Genomic DNA, 21,746 nt, shown 5'->3' on the forward strand with positions numbered 1-21,746 from the left:
TATATAGGAGTGCAAGTGATTTCTGTGTATTGACCTTATATCCCATGACTTTGCTGAATTCACTGACTAGCTCTAGTAATTTTCAGATACTTTCTTTTGGGCTTTCTGTGTTTAGTATCTTGTCATCTGCAAACAGTGAGAGCTTTACTTCTTCTTTTCCAATCTGGATTCCTTTTATTTCTTTTTCTTCTCTAACTGCTGTAGCTAGGACTTCCAAAACTATGTTGAATAATAGTGGTGAGAGTGGACACCCTTGTCTTGTTCCTGATCTTAGAAGGAAAATTTTTAGTTTTCACCATGGAGAATAATGTTTGCTGTGGGCTTTTCATACATGGCCTTTACTATGTTGAGGGAGGTTCCTTCTATGCCTATTTTTTGAAGTGTTTTTACCATAAATCAATGATGGATTTTGCAAAGGCTTTTCTGGATCTATTGAGATGATCATATGGTTTTTATCTTTCAATTTGTTGTTATGGTGTATCATGTTGATTGATTTGCATATATTGAAGAATCCTTGCATCCCTGGAATAAACCTGACTTGAAAATGGTGCATGAGCTTTTTAATGTGTTGTTGGATTCTGTTTGCTAGAATTGTGTTGAGGACTTTTGCATCTATATTCATCAGTGATATTGGCCTATAGTTTTCTTTTTTTTTTATATTGTCTTTTCCTGGTTTTGGTATCAGGGTGATTGTGGCCTCATAGAATGAGTTTGGAAGTGTTCCTTCCTCTGCAATTTTGGAAGAGTTTCAGAAAAATAGGCAGTAGCTTTTCTCTGAATGTTTGATAGATTTCCCCTGTGAAGTGATCTGGCCCTGGGCTTTTGTTTTAGGAGAGATTTTTGATCATTGCTTCAAGTTCACTGTTTGTAATTGGGTTGCTCATAATTTCTATTTCTTCCTGGTTCAATCTTGGGATGCTCATTTTTTCTAAGTATCTGTCATTTCCTCTAGGTTGTCCATTTTGTTAGTATATAGTTACTCATAATATTCTCTTATGATCCTTTATATTTCTGTGTTACCTGTTGTAATCTCTCCTTTTTCATTTCTAATTTTATCGATTTGATTTTTCTCCCTTTTTTGTCGTGATGAGTCCGGCTAGTGTTTTGTCAATTTTATTAATCTTCTCAAAGAACCAGCTTTTAGTTTTATTAATCTTTAATACTGTTTCCTTCATTTCTTTTTCATTTGTTTCTGCTCTGATTTTTATGCTTTCCTTCCCTCTGCTGACTTTGGGGGTTTTCTGTTCTTCTTTTTCCAGCTGTTTTAGATGTAGAATTAGGCTGTCTATTTGATGTTTTTCTTGCTTCTTGAGGTATGATTGTACCACTACAAATTTCCCTTTTAGAACTGCTTTGCTGAGTCCCATAGGTTTTGGGTCATCATAATTTCATTGTCATTTGTTTCTAGGAATCCTTTGATTTCTTTTTTTTATTTCTTCAGTAACTTCTTTGCTATTTAGTTATGCATTTTTTAATCTCCATGAGTTTGTGTTTTTTGCTGTTTTTTTTTTTTTTTTTTCCCCTGTAGTTTATATCTAATCTCATAGTGTTGTGGTCAGAGAATATACTTGATACGATTTCAATTTTCTTAAATTTACTGAGGCTTGATTTGTGGCCAAAGATGTGGTCTATGCTGGAGAATGTTCCATGTGCACTTGAGAAGAAGTGTATTCTTCTGCATTTGGGTGGAAAGTCCTGAAGATATCATTTAGGTCCATTTGGTCTAATGTTTCATTTAAGGTTTGTGTTTCCTTATTGATTCTTTCTTTTGATGATCTATCCATTGATGAAAGTGGGGTATTAAAGTCCCCCACTATTATTGTGTTGCTCTTGATTTCTCTTCTTATGTCTGTTAGTGTTTGCCTTATGTATTGAGGTGTTCTTACGTTGAGTGCATGGACATTTACATTTGTTGTGTCTTCTTGGATTGATCCCTTGGTCATTATGTAGTGTCCTTCTTTGTCTATTACAATATTCTTTATTTTAAAGTCTATTTTGTCTGAAATAAGGATTGCCACTCCAGCTTTCTTTCGGTTTCCGTTCACATGGAATATCTTTATTCATCCTTTCATCCTTTTACTTTGTGTATGTGTCTGTATGTGTCTCTAGGTCTGAAGTGGGTCTCCTGTAGGCAGCATATATATGGGTCTTGTTTTTGTATCCATTCAGTCAGTCTCTATCTTTTGGTTGGTGCATTTCATCCATTTACATTTAATGTAATTATTGATACATATGTTCCTGTTGGCATTTTCTTGATTGTTTTGGGTTTGTTTTTGTAGGTCTTTCCTTTCTCTTGTGTTTACAGGCTATGTAAGTCCCTTTAGTGTTTGTTGCAAAGCTGGTTTGGTGGTGCTGAATTCTCTTAATTTCTGCTTGTCTGAAAGCTTTTGATTTCTGGGCCAATTTTGAATGAGATCTTTGCTGGGTATAGTAATCATGGTTGTAGGTTTTTCTCTTTCAGTACTGTAAGTATATCCTGCCATTCCCTTCTGGCCTGTAGAGTTTCTGCAGAAAGATCCACAGTTAATTTTATGGGTTTTCCCTTGTATGTTACTTGTTGCTTTTCCCTTGCTGCTTTTAATATTCTTTCTTTGTGCATAATCTCTGCTAGCTTGATTAAAATGTGTCTCAATGAGTTTCTCCTTGGATTTAAACTGTAGGGGACTCTCTGCACTTCTTGGACTTGTTGACTATTTCCTTTCCCATGTTGGGGAAGTTTTCAACTATAAATTCTTTATAAATTTTCTCAGTACCTCTTTTTTTCTTGTTCCTCTGAGACTCCTATAACTCGAATATTGGTGCATTTAATATTGTCCCAAAGGTTTCTGAGGCTTTTCTCATTTTTTTTTTTTTATTCCTTTCCCTTTATTCTGCTCTTCAGTGGTTATTTCCACCATTCTATCCTCCGGCTCACATCTCTATTCCTCTAAGCTATTCTGCTATTGGTTCCTTCTAGTGTATTTTTAATTTCAGTAATTGTGTTATTCATCTCTGTTTGCTTATTCTTTAATTCTTCTATGTTCTTGGTGATTGTATTAACTGGGCTAAGTGCTTCTTGCATTTTCTCCATTCTATTTTCAAGTTTTAGGAGCATCTTTAACTATCATTATTCTGAATTCCCTTTCAGGGAGATTACATTGTTTATTTGGTCTTCTGAGTTTCTACCTTTCTCTTTCATTTGTGTTGTATTTCTCTCTATTTTCACCATTTTTTTTTTCTAACTTGCTCCTCTTGAGGCCTCCTTTTCCCAGGCTTTTGGGTTATATTACTTCAAGCTGGTTTTAGAAAAGGCAGAGGAACCAGAGATCAAATTGCCAACATCTGATGGATCATCAAAAAAGCAAGAGAGTTCCAGAAAAACATCTATTTCTGCTTTATTGACTATGCCAAAGCCTTTGACTGTATGGATCACAATAAACTGTGGAAAATTCTGAAAGAGATGGGCATACCAGACCACCTGACCTGCCTCTTGAGTAACCTGTATGTAGGTCAGGAAGCAATAGTTAGAACTGGACATGGAACAACAGACTGGTTCCAAATAGGAAAAGGAGTACGTCAAGGCTGTACATTGCCACCCTGCTCATTTAACTTATATGCAGAGTACATCATGAGAAATGCTGGGCTGGAGGAATCAGAAGCTGGAATCAAGATTGCCGGGAGAAATACCAATAACCTCAGATATGCAGAAGACACCACCCTTATGGCAGAAAAGTGAAGAAGAACTAAAGAGCCACTTGATGAAAGTGAAAGAGGAGAATGAAAAAGTTGGCTTAAAGTTCATCCTCAGAAAACTAAGATCATGGCATCTGGTCCCATCACATAATGGGAAATAGATGGGGAAACAGTGGTAACAGTTTCAGGCTTTATTTTGGGGGGCTCCAAAATCACTGCAGATGGTGATTGCAGCCATGAAATTAAAAGACACTTACTCCTTGGAAGGAAAGTTATGACCAACCTAGATAGCATATTAAAAAGCAGAGACATTACTTTGCCAACAAAGGTCCGTCTAGTCAAGGCTATGGTTTTTCCAGTGGTCATGTATGGATGTGAGAGTTGGACTATAAAGAAAGCTGAATGCCTAAGAATTGATGCTTTTGAACTGTGGTGTTGGAGAAGACTCTTGAAGAGTCCCTTGGACTGCAAGGAGATACAACCAGTCTATCCTGAAGGAGATCAGTCCTGGGTGTTCATTGGAAGGACTGATGTTGAAGCTGCAACTCCAATACTTTGGCCACCTGATGTGAAGAGCTCACTCACTGGAAAAGTCCCTGATGCTGGGAAAGATTGAGGGCAGGTGGAGAAGGGGACGGCAGAGGATGAGATGGTTGGATGGCATCACCAACTCGAGGGACATGGGTTTGGGTGGACTCTGGGAGTTAGTGATGGACAGGGAGGCCTGGTGTGCTGTGGTTCATGCGGTCGCAAAGAGTCAGACATTACTGAACTAAACTGAACTTCTTCCTTTTGATTTTTGCCCTCGGAGGGAAATGTTGGTTGAGTGGTTTGTGTTGATTTCTTATTGGGGGTGACTTGTGCCTGTGTTCTAGTGGGAGAAGGTCACGTATGTAACTACAGAAATGGACATAAAGACACACACTTCCACACATACAGTTATAACCAAAGCATTCTAAAGAAAAGAGGACAGGAGATTGACTTGGTGAGCAAGGGAAACCACAGGTGACATCAACCAATTGAAAGAAGAGCTAATTAAAGCTCAATCTGGAAATCGGAACATGAGCAGAGGGCCAACTTGGAAACAGAGCATAGAGAGCTCATCAGTTTAAGCTACTTGGTGAGAGAAGAAAGAGTGAAGGGAAAGATGGAGAATCAAGAAGAGAGAAAAAAGAAAGAGGAGGGAGGGAAAAGAAAAGGAAAGGGTGGAGAAGAGGATTTAAAAAATTAAAAAAGAGAAGAAAAATAGAGCAAATATTAATAGACATGTGTAGAAAAGATTTATATATATTCAGAAATAGCTACAGCTGGTAAAAAACAGTAGGAAAAGCATTGAGTATATCCAAAACAAAAAACAAAAAAACAAAAAACAAACAAAAAACCCAACTCATCAAGAAAGGAAAAAACGTGAGGAGAAAAAAGAAAAAAAAAAAACAAAACCCTAAAATGAATGTTTTTCTTGCCTTTTTTTTTTTTTTTTTTTTGACAAGGAACACAAAGAAGAAAACTCCACAGCACCCCAAAAGGCTATAAACCGTGTGATTTACTAAAAAAAAAAAAAAAGAGAAAAAAAAATCTTAAAAAAAATTTTTTTTTTTTAAACAAGGAAAACTCCACAGCAACACAAAGCACTAGCATGATGGTGGAAACATGTTGGGGAATAAGCAGTGTGATTTATAAAAAGAAAGAATCTTAAAATGATTTTTTTTTAAAGAAGAAATTCAAAGAGGAAAACTTCACAGCGCCAGTAAATGCTAGTGTGAAGGTGGAGATATGTTGGGGGAATAAACAGTGTGATTAGTAAGAGAAAAAGAAAGTAACAAAGAAAATGAAAAAAAAAAAAAATGAAACAGGAAAAAAAAAAAAAAGAATAAATAAAGGGTTTTCAAGGTCGTCGCTCTTGGTTGTGGAGTTCGCCTGTGTGGATGGTGTTGGGTTAGCTCCTGTGATGTTTTCCTGGTTGGCGGAGCTTGTGCCTGTGTTCTGGTTGATGGGGCTGGATCTGGTCTCTCTGAAGGCCAGTGTCCAGTAGTAGGTTTTGGAGCGTCTATGGGTGCAGTATGCCTTTGGACAGCTGTTGTAGCTTTCAAGGTGTTAGGCGCGTCTATTTCCGAAGCTGCTTCAAAGTGGCCCTCTCAACATAACTGCAGTGCCGCCAGCCCCCTGCTGCCCCTTGGATCCTTGCCGGTGCTTCTGTTCCCCTTTCCCGCCCTGCGCTGCTGGCCGAAACTTGCTAGGTAGGTGCTTGCATGGGTCTAGTGCGGACTTGTTTCGGCTCCCCGTGCCCGTTCTCTGCATCGCGGGCTTTACGTGCACTTCTTTCCCCTCACGCCTACACTCTTTGTCGCGGGGGGCGGGGGTATTTGTTCTTCCGGCTCTGCGAAGGGTTGTGTGCGCTGCCCGGGTTTGCAAGCCTCCCCTCTGTCTGCACCCCAGTCCCGCCCTTTGCCCCGGCTGTGTTTGTCCGCCGGCTACCTGGGCCCGCCCTCTCTGCTGCAAGGGTTGTGTGCGCCCATTGGGTTTGTCTGCAGCACCACTCTAGGTTCCCCGAGCCAGTTTGGGGTCACAGTCCAAGAGCTGTTAATGGGCTGAGAAGTACAGCTCTCTCTGTTTACTGCCCTCCAAGTCCCTGCTTTGCCTGATTTTCCAAGACTTCGCAGCTCCCCTTTGGGCCCGCCTGTGAGGGAGATTCCCAGTGCACGGGAACTCCTGTTTCAGGGCTCCCTCCCTCCCTTGGGGCACAAGCTCCTGCCGAGAATTTCTTCCTCTTTTCTCTTTTTATGTCTCCCTCCTCTCTCCTACCTCTTTTGAGGCCTGGGATCGTCTGCAATCGCCTAGAAGTTGCTTTGTAGAACTTGTTCTGTATCTTGAATTTTTGATGTATTTGGGGGAAGGCTAGCAATCTCCCCTCTTACTCCTCCACTATCTTCTCTGATTCCTGAACTTAATTTTAAGCAACTTTTTCAGGAAAAAAAAAAAGACAAAGACTTTAAGTGAATTTTTTAAACTAATTTTCTTTATTTATAACTGATATACTTTTTCCCATTTTATTTAGGCAGAAAGTTGTTCTACAGTGATGTACAAACCATAAAGTGTGAATCTTAAGTTTTGAATAATTTCATCTTGAAATTTCTAGAAATATCTTTTCATATTTTAATGTTTTTAATCTATTTGATCCTGAACATAATACAATAGAGAAGAGTCACCAAATAATAATTCTTAGTGGTTTATGTATTTCCTAAAACCCATGAGTTTCTTTTATATGCAATAAAAATTGCAAGTTTTAATTTTAACTAATTGGTTATGTATTGGTTAAAATAATTACATAAAAAATCTCATCCCAACCTGGAAAATCTCTTCACAAGGTGAAACAGATGCAAACAGTTTTATAATTAAAAAGCATCAAGCCAGAATTTGAAATGTATCATCAGTTCAGTTCAGTCATTCAGTCATATCTGACTCTTTGCGACCCCATGAATTGCACGCAGCAGGCCAGGCCTCCCTGTCCTTCACCAACTCCTGGAGTTTACTCAAACTCATGTCCATCCAGTCGGTGATGCCATCTAGCCATCTCATCCTCTGTCATCCCCTTCTCCTCCTGCCCCCATCCCTCCCAGCATCAGGGTCTTTTCCAATGAGTCAACTCTTCGCATGAGGTGGAAATGTATCATAGTTGGAAAGAAATTGCTGAGTCAGAAAGAAACCTCAGCCTTTTACATAGCCAATCAAATAGGATCCACTGCAGGCATGTCTCAAAATAATGGAGTGGGTAGCCATTCCCTTCTCCAGGTGATCTTCCAGACCCAGGGCAGATTCTTCACCACTGAGCCACCAGGAAGCCTAAACAATTAAGTTCTTAAAGTAGGAGCACTTAACACCACCATGTGTCACACAGTTTATCCTAAGTCCACTAAGTAGTTGGAGTGACCGTTTATGTTTGCTAATTGGCTTTATCCATATGGAAACTAAACGTGTTATACATTTATGACAAAAAATAGTTTTGTATCTTGGTCAAGGTCTTTGCTGAAGCTAGGTGCTTACCCTCCCACAGAAAATGGGAGAGAATATGCTATTAATATCTTCCTTGATGATTAATTACATTCCAAAGAATTGGCTCCCAGCCCTGAAAAAAGACAAGCTTGGGTTGTAAAGTTGGCAAGAGATTTATCTCAGTTTTAAAAAGTTAACATACATTTCAAAGAGATAGAAAAATAATTTACAAGCTTTTCTAAAGTAAATACTCTAAGAAGGGGAAGGAAGGAAAGACTTTAATTTTCAGCAGAACTAATTCTCTCTTTTTTTAATTGTTCTTTGCCTTTACACATTACAATTGCAAACATAATGTTTTTTGATTAAAAAAAAGAGCAAGCAAGATTATAAAGACACTGAGACAAACAAAGGAAACTCCTTCTCCCCACTCTTCAATGTATGTATCTTCAAGTGGCTTTTTAAATGAAGAAAGAAAGATTTAAAATAATAATATGCAATACCATTCCCTGATGACTCAGTTGATAAAAAATCTGCCTGCAATGCAGGAGACCCGCGTTCCATCCCTCGGTCAGGAAGATCCCCTGGAGAAGGGCATGGCAACCCACTTCTCTTGCCTGGAGAATCCCATGGACAGAGGACCCTGGCGGGCTACAGTTCACGGGGTCAGAAAAAGTCAGACACGACTGAGTGACTAGCATTTTCTTTCAACAGGTCACAGCTGTGACCTTCTAGTTTTGCCTCCTAGTACCCTCAGGCCGCGTCTGAAGACAGTTTAGATCATCACAACTAGAGTGGACAATGCTACTGGTATTTAGTTAGTAGAGGCCAGGGAGAATACAAATATGTTTGACTGTTCCTGGATTGAAAAAAAAAAATGTTCACATACCTGACTGTCTTCTTTACTTTGACTGCTTTTCCTCATCAGCTTCCTGCAGTCCATGGCAGGTACAAGGCACTCAAAAAACACTGATTGAGCTGAATGTTCTGAGAACATTTTTTGTAGGCCATAGTGTTATAAATGAAATATATAATGATCCTGTCCTCAGCTTTTATTCATGTGAAATAAAAATATACCACATAGCCTCTAATGCAATTTTCATGACCATGTTACCCCTAACAACAGCATTATTCTTTATTTTCATTCTGTTTACTCAATTTGCAGACAATATAGCACAGATTTCTTCAGTCCCTGTCTATGTACAAGTTCTCAATATCAATGATCATGCTCCTGAATTTTCTGAATACTATGAGACTTACGTTTGTGAAAATGCAGTCTCTGGTCAGGTAAGAATCTGTCATAAATTGCCTATATCTAAACAGTACTTTGTGTTATAGAGAATAGCATTTTCTATGTATTCTTCCATCTTTGAAATTATATTAATAAAAATAACCTTTATTTAGCTATATTAATTATAGGCTTTAATATAAGTTTAATATGTAAGTTACATATAATTTAAATTTCTTTCTTTCAAAAAATATGTAAACTTCAAATTTTCTACTTCCAAATTCCTCACATTTGAAAAATCTGCTAACCCTTAGAATTTAATAGTAAATCATTTGTACTTTGTCAATATAGAAATGATTTTTTGTGATTCTGTAGAGTATATAATATTAATTAATTTTTATTATTTCAGCCATCATGCAAATAAAGACAAAATGATATGTAAAATACATCAGACATCAACAGATGAAATTCAATTTGAAATGAATTATTAAATATATAAAGACTTAGGAAAGCATACTCATTTTGAAATACATTATCATTACTTCACAATTTTTTCACACATTTTCTCATATGGGGCTTACCTTTTTACATTTGTAAAATGTAGAGTTTAAGTTAGATTCTCCTTTAAGTATCTCAGTTCCAATACACAATAACTTTACATTTTTTTAGGTATCCTATTAAATGTCATAAAACATAAAAAAAAAAAAAACTACTTTTTAAAATAGTGAATTAAATATTGCTGTTGTTTAAGTCGTGTCAGACTCTCTGCAACCCCATGAACTGTAGCACGCCAGGCTTCCCTGTCCTTCACTATCTCCCTGAGTTTGCTCAAACTCATGTCCACTGAGTCAGTGATGCCATGCAACCATTTCATCCTGTTTCCCCCTTCTCCTCTTGCCCTCAATCTTTCCTAGCCTTAGGTTCTTTTCCAATGAATCAGTTCTTCACATTAGGTGGCCAAAATATTGGAGACTCAGTTTCAGCATCAGTTCTTCCAATGAAAATTCAGGGTTGATTTCCTTTAGGATTGACTAGTTTGATCTCCTGACTGTCCAAAGAACTCTCAAGAGTCTTCTCTAACACCACAATTTGAAAGCATCAAAAAAAAAAAAAAAAAAAAAAGTACTTACAAAACTATAAAACAAAAATTGAAAGTTACAAAAACCAATATAAATGTATTACTGGTATTGGTTTTGTTTTTATTGGAGGCTTTTTTATGTACATTTTGATTTATTCTGGTTGGTTTGAAATATATTATGTTGTTTTTATAAAATATCTCAGAAGCAATAATTCAATAAATTTCATTTTTCTTACTTAAAGTAAGTTAATACATTTTAAATTATCAGATTATTTTATTTCAAAATTATTTTTTGAAAGACAACGAAATGATACCTTTGAGTATGCATGTCAAGAAAAAGAAAAATCAGGTAAATTGTAAAATTAAATCCCTATTTTGTAATATGATATTTGTGTGTCCTAATAATTTGAATATCTGAATGATGTAAACAGTGTTGGGAAGATGATACATAAATATATTAAAATTCTCCAGTCTTTTCAACAAATTTTGCTGTAACAAATGAATAGGAAAGAAACAGGGAGGAAATGGAAAATTCCATCTAAGCCTCATACTTTATACAAAGATTATTTTAAATGTATCATAGATTTAAATATAAACATAAAACTAGAGACAAGCAGAGGAGAAAGAATTATCTTATAGCTAGACAAAGAGTTCTTAAATATAGCACCAAAATACCAATCCATAAGAGAAAACATGTATTAATTTGATGTAATCAAAATTAAGCCTGTGAAAATCTCTGTTAAAAGAATAAAAAAGACAAGCTACAGAGTGGGAGAAAATATTTGAAAGTAAGAATGAAATGATATAACTGGTACTCAGTCTAATAGTCAAAATCTCCCTTAATACTGAAACACATGTGGAGTATATTTTATTTATCTTTTTTGGTAGTATATTTTAAAGTAATAAAATAAAACCTCTGCTTCCTGTACTGTCAGTTCATAGTGTTCCGAAGCGTAGGTCCATACCACAATACGTATAATCCATACAAAGCAGACTTCCAAAAAGAAGAAAATATGTTTGAGAACATAAGATTATCTAGTAAAGTGAGTAAAGTGCTGACAAATAAATATGATAGAATTTTAATTTTTCTGAAAGCATTAAAAAAAAAAAAGAAGAGGAGGTTGCTCTTCAACAGGCATAATGTTTCCATTTAGCTGGGTGAATAAGCCTGTGACATTGTCCCTCTGGTTAAAAATGTGTTTAAGAGGGTGGATCTCACGTTAAGTGCTTTTGCCACAAAGTTTTTAAAATGTAGAAGAGAAAGGTAAAATTCATTTTAATGTTTGTTTGACAGAATATGATGATTTTCACATGTAATAAAAATATAGGGAAATATTTTATGTTTTTTCTCGTACTAGGAAAATCACTCTTGTCTCATTTCCCACAGCCTCAGACAGCTGGACAAAATGGTGTGTTAAAAGGTCTCCTGTATCTATCTGCTTTGGGTAGATAATACAATCACTGTAGGAAACCAAAATGCCAGAACAGTGCATTCTATTCTGAAGGAAATCAGACATTCCCCTAATGACCTATGTGGCTAAGCAGAAGTTTTATTTCTGTTCCTTATGTGCAAATGGCCAGGATGGGGAGGAGAGGAAGAGTAAAACTTTTCAGGGGTTTGCAAAGTATGGATATAATAAATGAGCTGACATTGGGGCAATTTGCCTTTTCTGTTTGGTGTAAATAGTCATCATTTTTCAAATTAATGATTCCCATTATCTTGACTGATACCAAATATCTTTTCCAGAAGTAGAATAGCAGTAATTTTTAGATTCCTTCATACCAATACACTGTCTAAAGTAAAGACATTTACATTCTCTCCATGTAAAAATTTTCTCCTGCCTAAGTTTCTGTGATCCCACAGTGCAATCCCAGTTTTCTCTTCATCTTCCTTTCTCTCTCCTGTCCCAAACTTTTTATTTTTTTCACTTTCTGTTATACACAAAATGTGTCAATTACCATTCATATGCAAATGACTTCTAGATCTTTATGCCAGTTCTTTCTCTTATATTTAATGCTGTAAGTCCAAATAATTAGAGAAAATGTCTACCTCTGTTCTGCTGGAATGTAAACAGTGGTGACGGAGACACTCTTGGCCCCAGCCACCATGGGACACCCAGACCTGAGATGACTTGGCATGTTCCAAATGCCAGTGAAACGTTTGTTAAATGGATACATTTGGGATATTCGTTACATACTTTCATAATTTTAAATTTGTATGTGATCATTTTATATGAACTTTTATAAAGAATGTTTACAAAATAATTTATCAAAGGAAAATGAGAAAATATATATTGAGATAAAATCTAAGAATATATCATTTTTAACAGAATAAATGTATATTTATACAAGTTACATTACATTTACAAAACATTACATTTAATGTAATTTAAATACATCTAATAAAATTTTGTGAAAACTTTTTTGAAACAGTAGTTCTGCCTCTGTCTACTATCAAAATGTTAGGATACCATGAGCTTCTCAATATTTTTTTCCTAAAAACATTCTAAACTAAGAAAGAAAACAGACTACAGACTCAATTTTCTTGTAGCTCTATTATTTGATTAGCACTTTGACCTTTAGAACAGATGTTCAGTCACCTTTTTGAGTGCTAAATGTGTATCTATCCTAAAAGTAGATAAAAATCCTAAAAATGAATTCTAAAAATTGGTATCTCCTTATTAAAAAATATATATTGGAATATAGTTGATTTACAGTGTTGTGTTAGTTTCAAATACACAGCAAAGTGAACCAGTTGGTGCTCCAGTGGTTAAGAATTTGGGCTTCCATTGCAGAGGGCATGGATTTGATTCATGGTTTACATGCATGTTAAGTTGCCTCAGTCATGTCCGACTCTTTTCAATCCTATGGACTTTAGCCCGCCAGGCTCCTCTGTCCGTGGGATTCTCCAGGCAAGAATACTGGAGTGGGTTGCCAGGCCCTCCTCCAGGGGATCTTCCCAACTCAGGGATCAAACCCGTATTTCTTACATCTTCTGCAATGGCAGGTGGATTCTGTTAGTGCCACCATCCCGGGAACCAAGATCCCACTTGCCATGCAGTGTGGCCAATAAATAAATAAACGTTTCTCCAGTTTTTAAACTTAGAACATTAAGTGGGAAAGACAGAATTCAGAATATTAGACTTCCAAGCCCATATCCTTCATCCTGGCTACACAAAATCTTGTCATAACTCAAAGTAAAAGCATTATTCTGATACAATGCACATTTATTATTGTTGTCATGGATTGAATAAAAATGTTTTCTTTTATTAGATTATTTCATTAACACTCCATGATTGTGATTTAATTAGAAATGTGTTGTAAGGGAAAAGATAAATCAATGTAGAGAAATAATGTACAAACTGCATTAGTTTCACAAGATTCTTCATGCATGTGGAGAGATATCCTTTGAAATATAAGATTATAAATCATATCTGTCATCCTGTAACTAAGGATATTTTTGTTTGACACATTGTTAAAAGCAATTTAATTCTAGAAAATTCAAAACAATAACTTCTATAGTCAATTTACTTTAATTTCCAGAATTAATCACAGTCTCACTATTTGATCTTGACAGCACATCTCTTTTTTGACAATAATTAACTACTTGACTGACACTTTCATGTCTTGAAGGCAAAGGACTAATTGTGAGCTGATTTGTTCATAGTTGCATTATCTCACTTTTTATGATCTGAGATAGAGAGAGGAATTTACTTGACATGGAACACTTTTGCTATAGTCTTGTGGGTGAAAGGAAATCATGTACATCGCCCCTAAGCTTTAAATACACTATTCCTAAAATCAACTTATAAACTCACTACTTTAACAAATACTCAAGTAAGACAATAAAGTTTATTACAGTTATGTCTCCAATATATGCAGGAACTATTTAACTTCATCAAATCGTAATGGTTAGTATTCAGATAAAAAAGAGAGAAGGAGAAAAGGACAAAAAGGAGAAATCCAGGCAGGAAGGATTGGAGGATGTTTTCTGACAAACTTAGCTTATGGAAATCATCTCATCCATTACCAAGAATTTACTTTCTATGTAATATCAAGACATTCTTTTGAAAGGAGCAAGTAAACATGTTTTTAACCTCAGAAAATATTTTCATATTTTCCACAAATTTTGAGATATCCTTTGGAATATCCATAAAGATTTTGGTAAAGCAATTTTAATAAAAGCTAATAATAATTTTAAATAATAATCAGAATGTTATAAAGAGAATGATCAAAACTTATCCCTATTTTTTTTTCCTAGGTGATTCAGACCATCAGTGCAGTGGATAGAGATGAATCCATAGAACATCACCATTTTTATTTCAATCTATCTGTGGAAGAAAATAACTCGAGTTTTACAATCATAGATAACCAAGGTAATGCCATTCACTTATAATAGCTTTCTATTCATTCTTTGAGATCTTGTTTAATTTTAAGAAAATTCATAGCATTACTTTTTATACTGTTCCTGCAATATGATAGTGTTGAGAAATTATTCAAGGAGTGGGAATGGAAATGGGAAACAAAACCCAAAGTAATGTTCTGGGAATACTAGCCTCATTTCCTACTGGATTTCTTTAAACTGGAAGCACTTTTTCAAGTAATTATTGGCTATAAGCCCTTGTAAAGTCTGAATGACCTTGAAAATCTAATTGCAGTTCCTCTCATGTCTTCATATCTGGAGAAGAAAATGACATATACTTCCCTGTTGGCTAAGACAGTAAAGAATCTGTCTGCAATGAGGGTGACTGGAGTTCAATCCTGGGTTGGGAAGATCCCCTGAAAAAGGGAATGGCAACTCACTGTAATATTCTTGTCTGAAGAATTCCATGGGCAGAGGAGCCTGGAGGACTACAGTCCTTGGGGTCCCAAAGAATCAGGCACAACTGAGCAACCAACACTTTCACTTTTCATAGTCACTTGATTGATTCAAAGATATTTGGAATCATTAATTAGAAGCTATAAATATATGAAAAGGCTGTTCTTTTCCCTTCAAAACAAAATGGTTGTATCAGCCTAAGAACAAAATGTTCTAAAGGATTTTGTATGGAGAGACAGAGTTCCTTTTCCTTCCATATAGAAGTAGATTAACTTTGTACAAAGCTGCATTGTTCTCTTTTGCTTCAATAAAATATTTTTTGTCTTCATATACATTTCTATTCTAATTTTGCTTCATATCACAAAGATATGCAGCACTGTAAGATTAATTATTCAGGCATCTATAACCAAACACGTGCAGCTGTTCTTCCTTATACCTGAGTTTAAGCTCCCATCAAGGGGAGATCTTTTACGGAAGGACAAATGCAGACACATTCTTTCCCCTTTGCCTTTGTCAAATTCCCTAGTGAAAAAAAATGAACAGCAAAGTAAGAATTTGTTTATATTTGCTTAGATTTGTTTATATTAATATAAAATAAATTAGTGGGACAAAATAAATATATTGACACATAAAGAGAAAAATTTAATATTGGTTTAGTATTTGTGGTTATAAGTAATTTAAGAAAATACATTCCAAAAAGTATAAACTTTCTCACCTGTTTGATCTGTCTGCTGAATAAAATCACAGATGGTTTGTAGACTTCAATAGCATGATGGAGAATTTGTTTTTAAAGGAGACTTGGGAAAAGTGATAAGTAGGCATACATTTCAAAAGACTTCCATTTATTTTCATTTATCTATTTCAAAGACTTCCATTTATCTATCTCCTCTTATTTGTTTGTATCTTCTAGAATTTGTTTGATTGCTACAGAATATCTTTCAAGGAATGCCAATACACAAAAAACAAAGTGTCTGGGGGGAAACATATTGTGTATCATAAACTGATACACAATAAACTGCTTTGGAGAAGACCATTTAGCATATTTGGGGATTCAAGGGAAAAAAATTAAATATTAATTTAATTTTGTATGTATAATTTATTTTTGTTAACTATTTGAGTGTTCTAGCCGGGTGAATTAATCAGTACTATTAAGGTTTAATGATTCTCTGAAATATAAGTAGAAAATAGGTTAATAATGTCAAGGTGAAATGAAATGTTCTAAAAGAAACTTTAACTCCAAGTAAAATTAATTCTTTTGTCTTATTAATAAATACATTATTTGAGATCACTTACTGTGACAGAGATGACTTTGAAAATCTCATGTATTTATATTATTTGTGAAAGTAATGAGTTTCTGTTAGAAAAATGAGTCATGAGTATTTAATTCAAATGAAACTGATGTGTCTTTATACATTTAATGCTAGTACCCCCGTATACTGTCAATGGCTAAATAAAAAGTTATTTCTTTTCTGTGTTCCATATGTATGTTTCCTATCTTTACAAAAAAATGAAGAAAACAAAACATTTTAGAACTGATTCATATAATTCATCTAATTTTGTAATTGGGATTTAGGCAATGTCAAAATCAGAAATGACTTTTTTAATTGATCTTTTAATTTTCTTTTTCATCAGAAATGTACTCTTTCTTATTTGAGCTTATTTAATCTCTACATTTCTGCCTCTTCTACACTTAGTGGCTATGAATTTCTTTTGCATTATTGAAAAAAATTATGCCCATGGATTTTTGTTTTAGATAACACAGCGGTGATTTTGACCAATAGAACTGGTTTTAGTCTTCAAGAAGAGCCTGTTTTCTACGTATCCATCCTAATTGCTGACAATGGAATCCCATCACTTACAAGTACAAACACCCTTACCATACACGTGTGTGACTGTGGTGATGCTGATGGCACACACACCTGCAGTCATAAGGATTTTATGCTTTCCATGGGATTCAGGGCAGAAGTCATAACTGCTATTCTGATATGCATTATGATAATATTTGGTAAGTCATGTGAACTGAGCATATATTCATTTATTGACAGCATGATACATATAGAAAAGAGTTAATTCCATTATAATGATATAATGTCGACTGTGTGTGTGTGTATGTTTGTGTATGTGTTCAATTGTCCTTCTGAATTGATCTTTTATTGATCAATTGATCTGAATTGACCTTCTGAATGTGTTAACAATTCTTAAATCAAGTGGAGTAAATGAAAAATAGAGTGAATATGCACTTCAAGTTCAAAATCAATGATCCTTGAATTTGATGAGTATGTGAGTACACACGTGCACATCCTTTTAGGAGTGATTTTGACACACACACTGCAACATATAGTAATATAAAAATTAGTAATAATAAAGGCAAACTTCGGTTGAGTGCTTATTATACTCCAGGAGACTGTCTTAAGTGATTTGCAGAAATTGTGCAGTGTACTCCTCAAGATAACCTCAAGATGTAGCAACTGTTATCGCCTGTATTGGACAGATGAAGAAAGTGAAAGTCAAACAGTGACGTGATTTACAAAGGGTCAGGTAGCTAGTAAATGAAGTGCTGAGGTTCCATAACCATAACACACCTCCATCCAATCCTTTAGGACAGCACACTGAAGCCTAGGAGCATTGGGAGAGTAAATGTTAGGATGAAAAAAATGTAAATGAGAAGTAACAAGGATCTGCTCTAGAGCCCAGGGCACTCGTCAATACTCTGCACTGGCCTATACGGGAAAAAGTCTAAGAAAGAGTAAATATGTGTACACACATAACTGATTCGCTTTGCTGTACGCTGAAAACTAACACAATGTTGTAAATCAACTCTACTCAAAAAAAAAAAAAACAAAAACAAAAGAAATCCCAACTGATCAGGACATACATAATTCTGTCAGTCACATCTCTCCCAGGGTTTCCAGCTTTCCAGCATATATCACGAGGAACTAACAGAAAGTTTTCTGCTTAAAAAAAAAAAAAAATCACTTGTTTGTGATGGATAATTATGTTTAAGCTAGCTTTGTAGTTAAAAATAAACATAGCTTTCATTCTAAAAATGTGAGAGAGTCTTACTTAAAGTGTTAAACACAAAAGAAGTCTCAGTAAAAGAGCTCCATTTGTTTTCATCTGTTTGTTATTGTTGTTTCTGCTGTTTTCACAAGGAAATAAGTTCTGCTCATTTTACAGATGAGGCAAATAAGGTTCCAGATGTTTTAGCTAGGCTTTCCAAACTACACATTATGCATCAAGCATAACTTTTACCCTTTCTTAACATACCAGTCTATATAGTCTAAACCCTTCTGTTGCTTCACTCATAACTTCATATCAAAGCCAACACAACTGTATTGAATGTTGACAGCAACCATATGAGCCGTGGGTTATGAAATCCCAAACTCACTACTCAAACTGACATACAAAATGTTTCAGGATTTGCTTTACCTTCACTCTTCTCATCTTTCTCAAAGCTTTAAAAACCATGCATTTCTCTTTTAACAATGTTACCCTTCTTTTCTACCTAGCTTCAGTTTTTGAAATTATTTTTGATGATTTTTTATCATAAAACTGAATTTACAGCTATATAACTAGATAGCAGAAGCAAGAAGCAGTAGAAACAGTATAATGTTTGCAGGTTGCAAGTACAAAATTGCTCACTGGTACAGACCTAAACCTAGTCCCAAGACCCTGCAAGTGAACCAAGGGCAACCTCACAGTCAAGGGCATGAGTCATATTGAAACGGTGGAATGTCAGGTTCAACAACAGTCAGCAGTTTCCTGTGAAAGTTTCATGAATGTGCTCTTCAATTCATAGATTGAAAAATTATGTATTAGATCCCTTTCTATTTCAACCATATATCTCAGCTGTATTGAATTACTGTACCTGGATTCAGGCACAGTGAACTTATTTCAGGAACACTATTTCAATTTATTTAAAATGTGAGATTTACCTAAAATATTGCCTAATGTATTTCTCTTTTGATAATATTAGCAGCATTACTTCCTGTTTGTTTCAGTTTCTGTAGATGAAATTCTGAACAGATACATAAGATCTGAGATTGTGTAAGGCTTGACTGCGCATGAAACACACATATACACACTTGTCTCCAAAAATTTTTTAAAAAGCATTCTGAAATTGTTCTATTTCTACACAATGTTAAAACTATTTCATATTGATACAATTTGATGTGAACATACCAGTGTTATGACTCAAAAACCTGATAAGTTTGGAATTTCTGAAATTAGTGTCGTATAGTAAAGCACAGATTGTGAACCAGCTTTCTGGTTTTGAATACCAGCTTTTTGTTTCCTGGGCTTGTGATTTAATCTCTCTGCACTTCGTTTTCACCATCTTTACTAGAGCACTATAATAAAATATGGGTATCACAGCAAATCAATGAATATATGTAGAGCTTTTAGAGAAATGACTGGTACAGACTTTGTAGTCAATAAATACTAACTTAAGAAGAAATTATGCCACAGAATGTGTCTCAGTGGTAAAAATCAAACCGGCTCAGGGTGCTTCACTTCCTCTAACACGGATCACTGGTTCCTGAGATTGACAGAGGCACGTAGATTGGAAAAGCTTCTCATCTTTGTTCTATTTTCAATAAAGAAAAAAAATAAACTGTTGTCATAAATTGATCATCATATAAAGTTCACTATATTTTTCTGATGTTTTTCCACTCTAAATCATCAGCCAGTTAAGTCTGCTCTACTTCCTTATCTTTCTGCAAGTTCCTTTGATAAATTTACAATGACAAATATATCTTTGCTTTATGATCAGAAAACTGAAGCTTATGTCTTGAGCTTGTAACAAAGCAAGAATTTATAGCTTATTATAAATAACATAGTATTTAACAATATTTTATAATGTAAATAGATAACTATATATTTAATTATAGTATGCATTAATATTATAAATGTAACAATATTTGATACTATGTTTCAGTATAAATAGAATGAATATATAGTATAACATTATTAGGCATTATATGTTTATTTATAATATAGTAATACAAATATAAACATGCATTATATTTATAATAAGTGTAATATGAAGCCTAAACATTTATAATGTATAATATTGTATTTGTGTTAATGTTCTGATACGCTTTGTTTGACAGGGTTTATTTTCCTGAACCTCGGTCTGAAACAACGGAGGAAACAGACCCTGTTTCCTGAGAAAAGTGAAGACTTCAGAGAGAATATATTCAGATACGATGATGAGGGTGGCGGAGAGGCGGACACGGAGGCCTTCGACATCGCGCAGCTGCGGGGCAGCGCGGTGATGCGGGGCCGCAAGCCCCGCAGAGCCGCCCGGGCGGAGATGCGCAGCCTCTACCGGCAGTCTCTGCAGGCCGGCCCGGACAGCGCGGTGTTCAGGAAGTTCATTCTAGAAAAGCTGGAAGAGGCTGACACCGACCGCTGTGCCCCGCCTTTCGACTCCCTCCAAACCTATGCTTTTGAGGGAACAGGGTCCTTGGCTGGATCCCTGAGCTCCCTAGACTCCGCAGTCTCTGATCACGATGAAAATTATGATTATCTTAACCAACTGGGACCTCGCTTTAAAAGATTAGCGTGCATGTTTGGTTCCGCTGTGCAGTCAAAGAATTAGGGCTTTTTTCATTAAGACTTTTTTTTTTTTTAATGCTAATGTATGTTTGGGCACACTGGTAGTCGCTTGGTGAAAAGTTGTTTACTTCAGTTCCCTGGGAAAAGAAAGAGACGCAATTTATACTCTTCTCTGATTTTCTTGGAGTAAATATCCCATATAGTCCCTGACTGCAGATAAGGGAAGTGAAGCTAACATTGCAGATTCCCGCTAGCAGGCCCCTGAAATACTCTTTCGGATTTTTTTTTTTTTTTTTTTTAATGCCGAATACAAATTCTCAAAATTTTTGACTGTTCAATATGAAAAGGACAATGAACTAGATAGTCTTAATTTTATTTCATTTAGTCACTTTGTAAATCTTGCAAAGTAACAGTAAAGTGTTTCTGTGTGTTAACTTCCTGATACTCTAAAGAGAAAAACATCTAGGAGAATCTGGGTGGTTATATACAACTTTCAAAAACTCTTTTCTATGAATATGCAAGCTATGACTGAAAGTCTATGATTCATTTCAGTTTGATATTTTAAAATTGTCTTCAACACATTTTAAAACTGATTTCAAATTTAGACAGATGCTTGGTATTTGTTTATGAGTCAAAGATATAGTGTAAATTTATATTCTCTTTGATATTACAGCTTTATAGAAAAAAGGGCATAGACTATGTTTTGGAGATTTTCATAAGTTATTTTCTTATGTTTTCAAAGTACTTCTTTATCATATCACAATGCAATCACAAAGTACATATCAATATTTCCTCAAGATTAAATTGAAACTTTTTAAAGATAATTGAAAGTGTGAAATTTTTTAATTTTATTGCTATTTACCAAAATGATAGAAGTAAGTGAAAGGAGTACTGGGTTCAAACTGGAATTAGTGTTCACCCTAAATATTATGATCAACTGCATTGCTCTTACTGTGCATAAAATAAAACATGATACAATTCTCAGCATTTCCTTTTTTATTGATGCTTAGACTGTAACTGATTCTTCCATGTCATTTTTTTATTATGCAGTATAAAATTAGGTGCAATAGTTACTTTTATTGTAATGTTATGAAGGAAATACGCTAAGCTGCTGGACATAAAGCTTGAAGGTAACATTAGATAGTCAGATAATAAAACACTTTGATTTTAATCAGCCTTGTAAGAATGATTCTTATTATTCCATCCAAATCAAAGTGAAATTCGAAATTCGTAGGTTGAACAGAAAGTAGTGAATACTGTGTCCTCAAAATTGCTTTATGCGTTCATTTTTTATTAATAGGGTGTGAAACTGAACTGAACCAAGTTGATCATAAATGTTCAAATCAAATATTTCAAATAATTTTGAGCTTAAGTTGGAACAGTTGAATACCTACAATCTCTCG

At 35.1% G+C, this 21,746-nt stretch overlaps 1 protein-coding gene across 6 annotated transcripts in view; it reads left to right on the forward strand.

Annotated features, from left to right (window-relative positions):
- Window positions 1-21,514, forward strand: part of CDH19 (cadherin 19) — a 71,329-nt gene extending 49,815 nt beyond the window's left edge. For all 6 annotated transcript variants that reach the window (XM_061130809.1, XM_061130807.1, XM_061130810.1 and 3 more), the window contains 4 exons: window positions 8,825-8,946; window positions 14,227-14,341; window positions 16,538-16,789; window positions 19,896-21,514. In XM_061130809.1, the coding sequence (XP_060986792.1) occupies window positions 8,825-8,946; window positions 14,227-14,341; window positions 16,538-16,789; window positions 19,896-20,386 (980 nt within the window). In that variant the 3' untranslated portion in view covers window positions 20,387-21,514. The remainder of the gene's footprint in view (window positions 1-8,824; window positions 8,947-14,226; window positions 14,342-16,537; window positions 16,790-19,895) is intronic.
- The last annotated feature ends 232 nt before the right edge of the window (window positions 21,515-21,746 follow it).

Source organism: Dama dama, chromosome 27, assembly GCF_033118175.1.
Source record: "Dama dama isolate Ldn47 chromosome 27, ASM3311817v1, whole genome shotgun sequence".
Taxonomy (NCBI): Eukaryota; Metazoa; Chordata; class Mammalia; order Artiodactyla; family Cervidae; genus Dama; species Dama dama.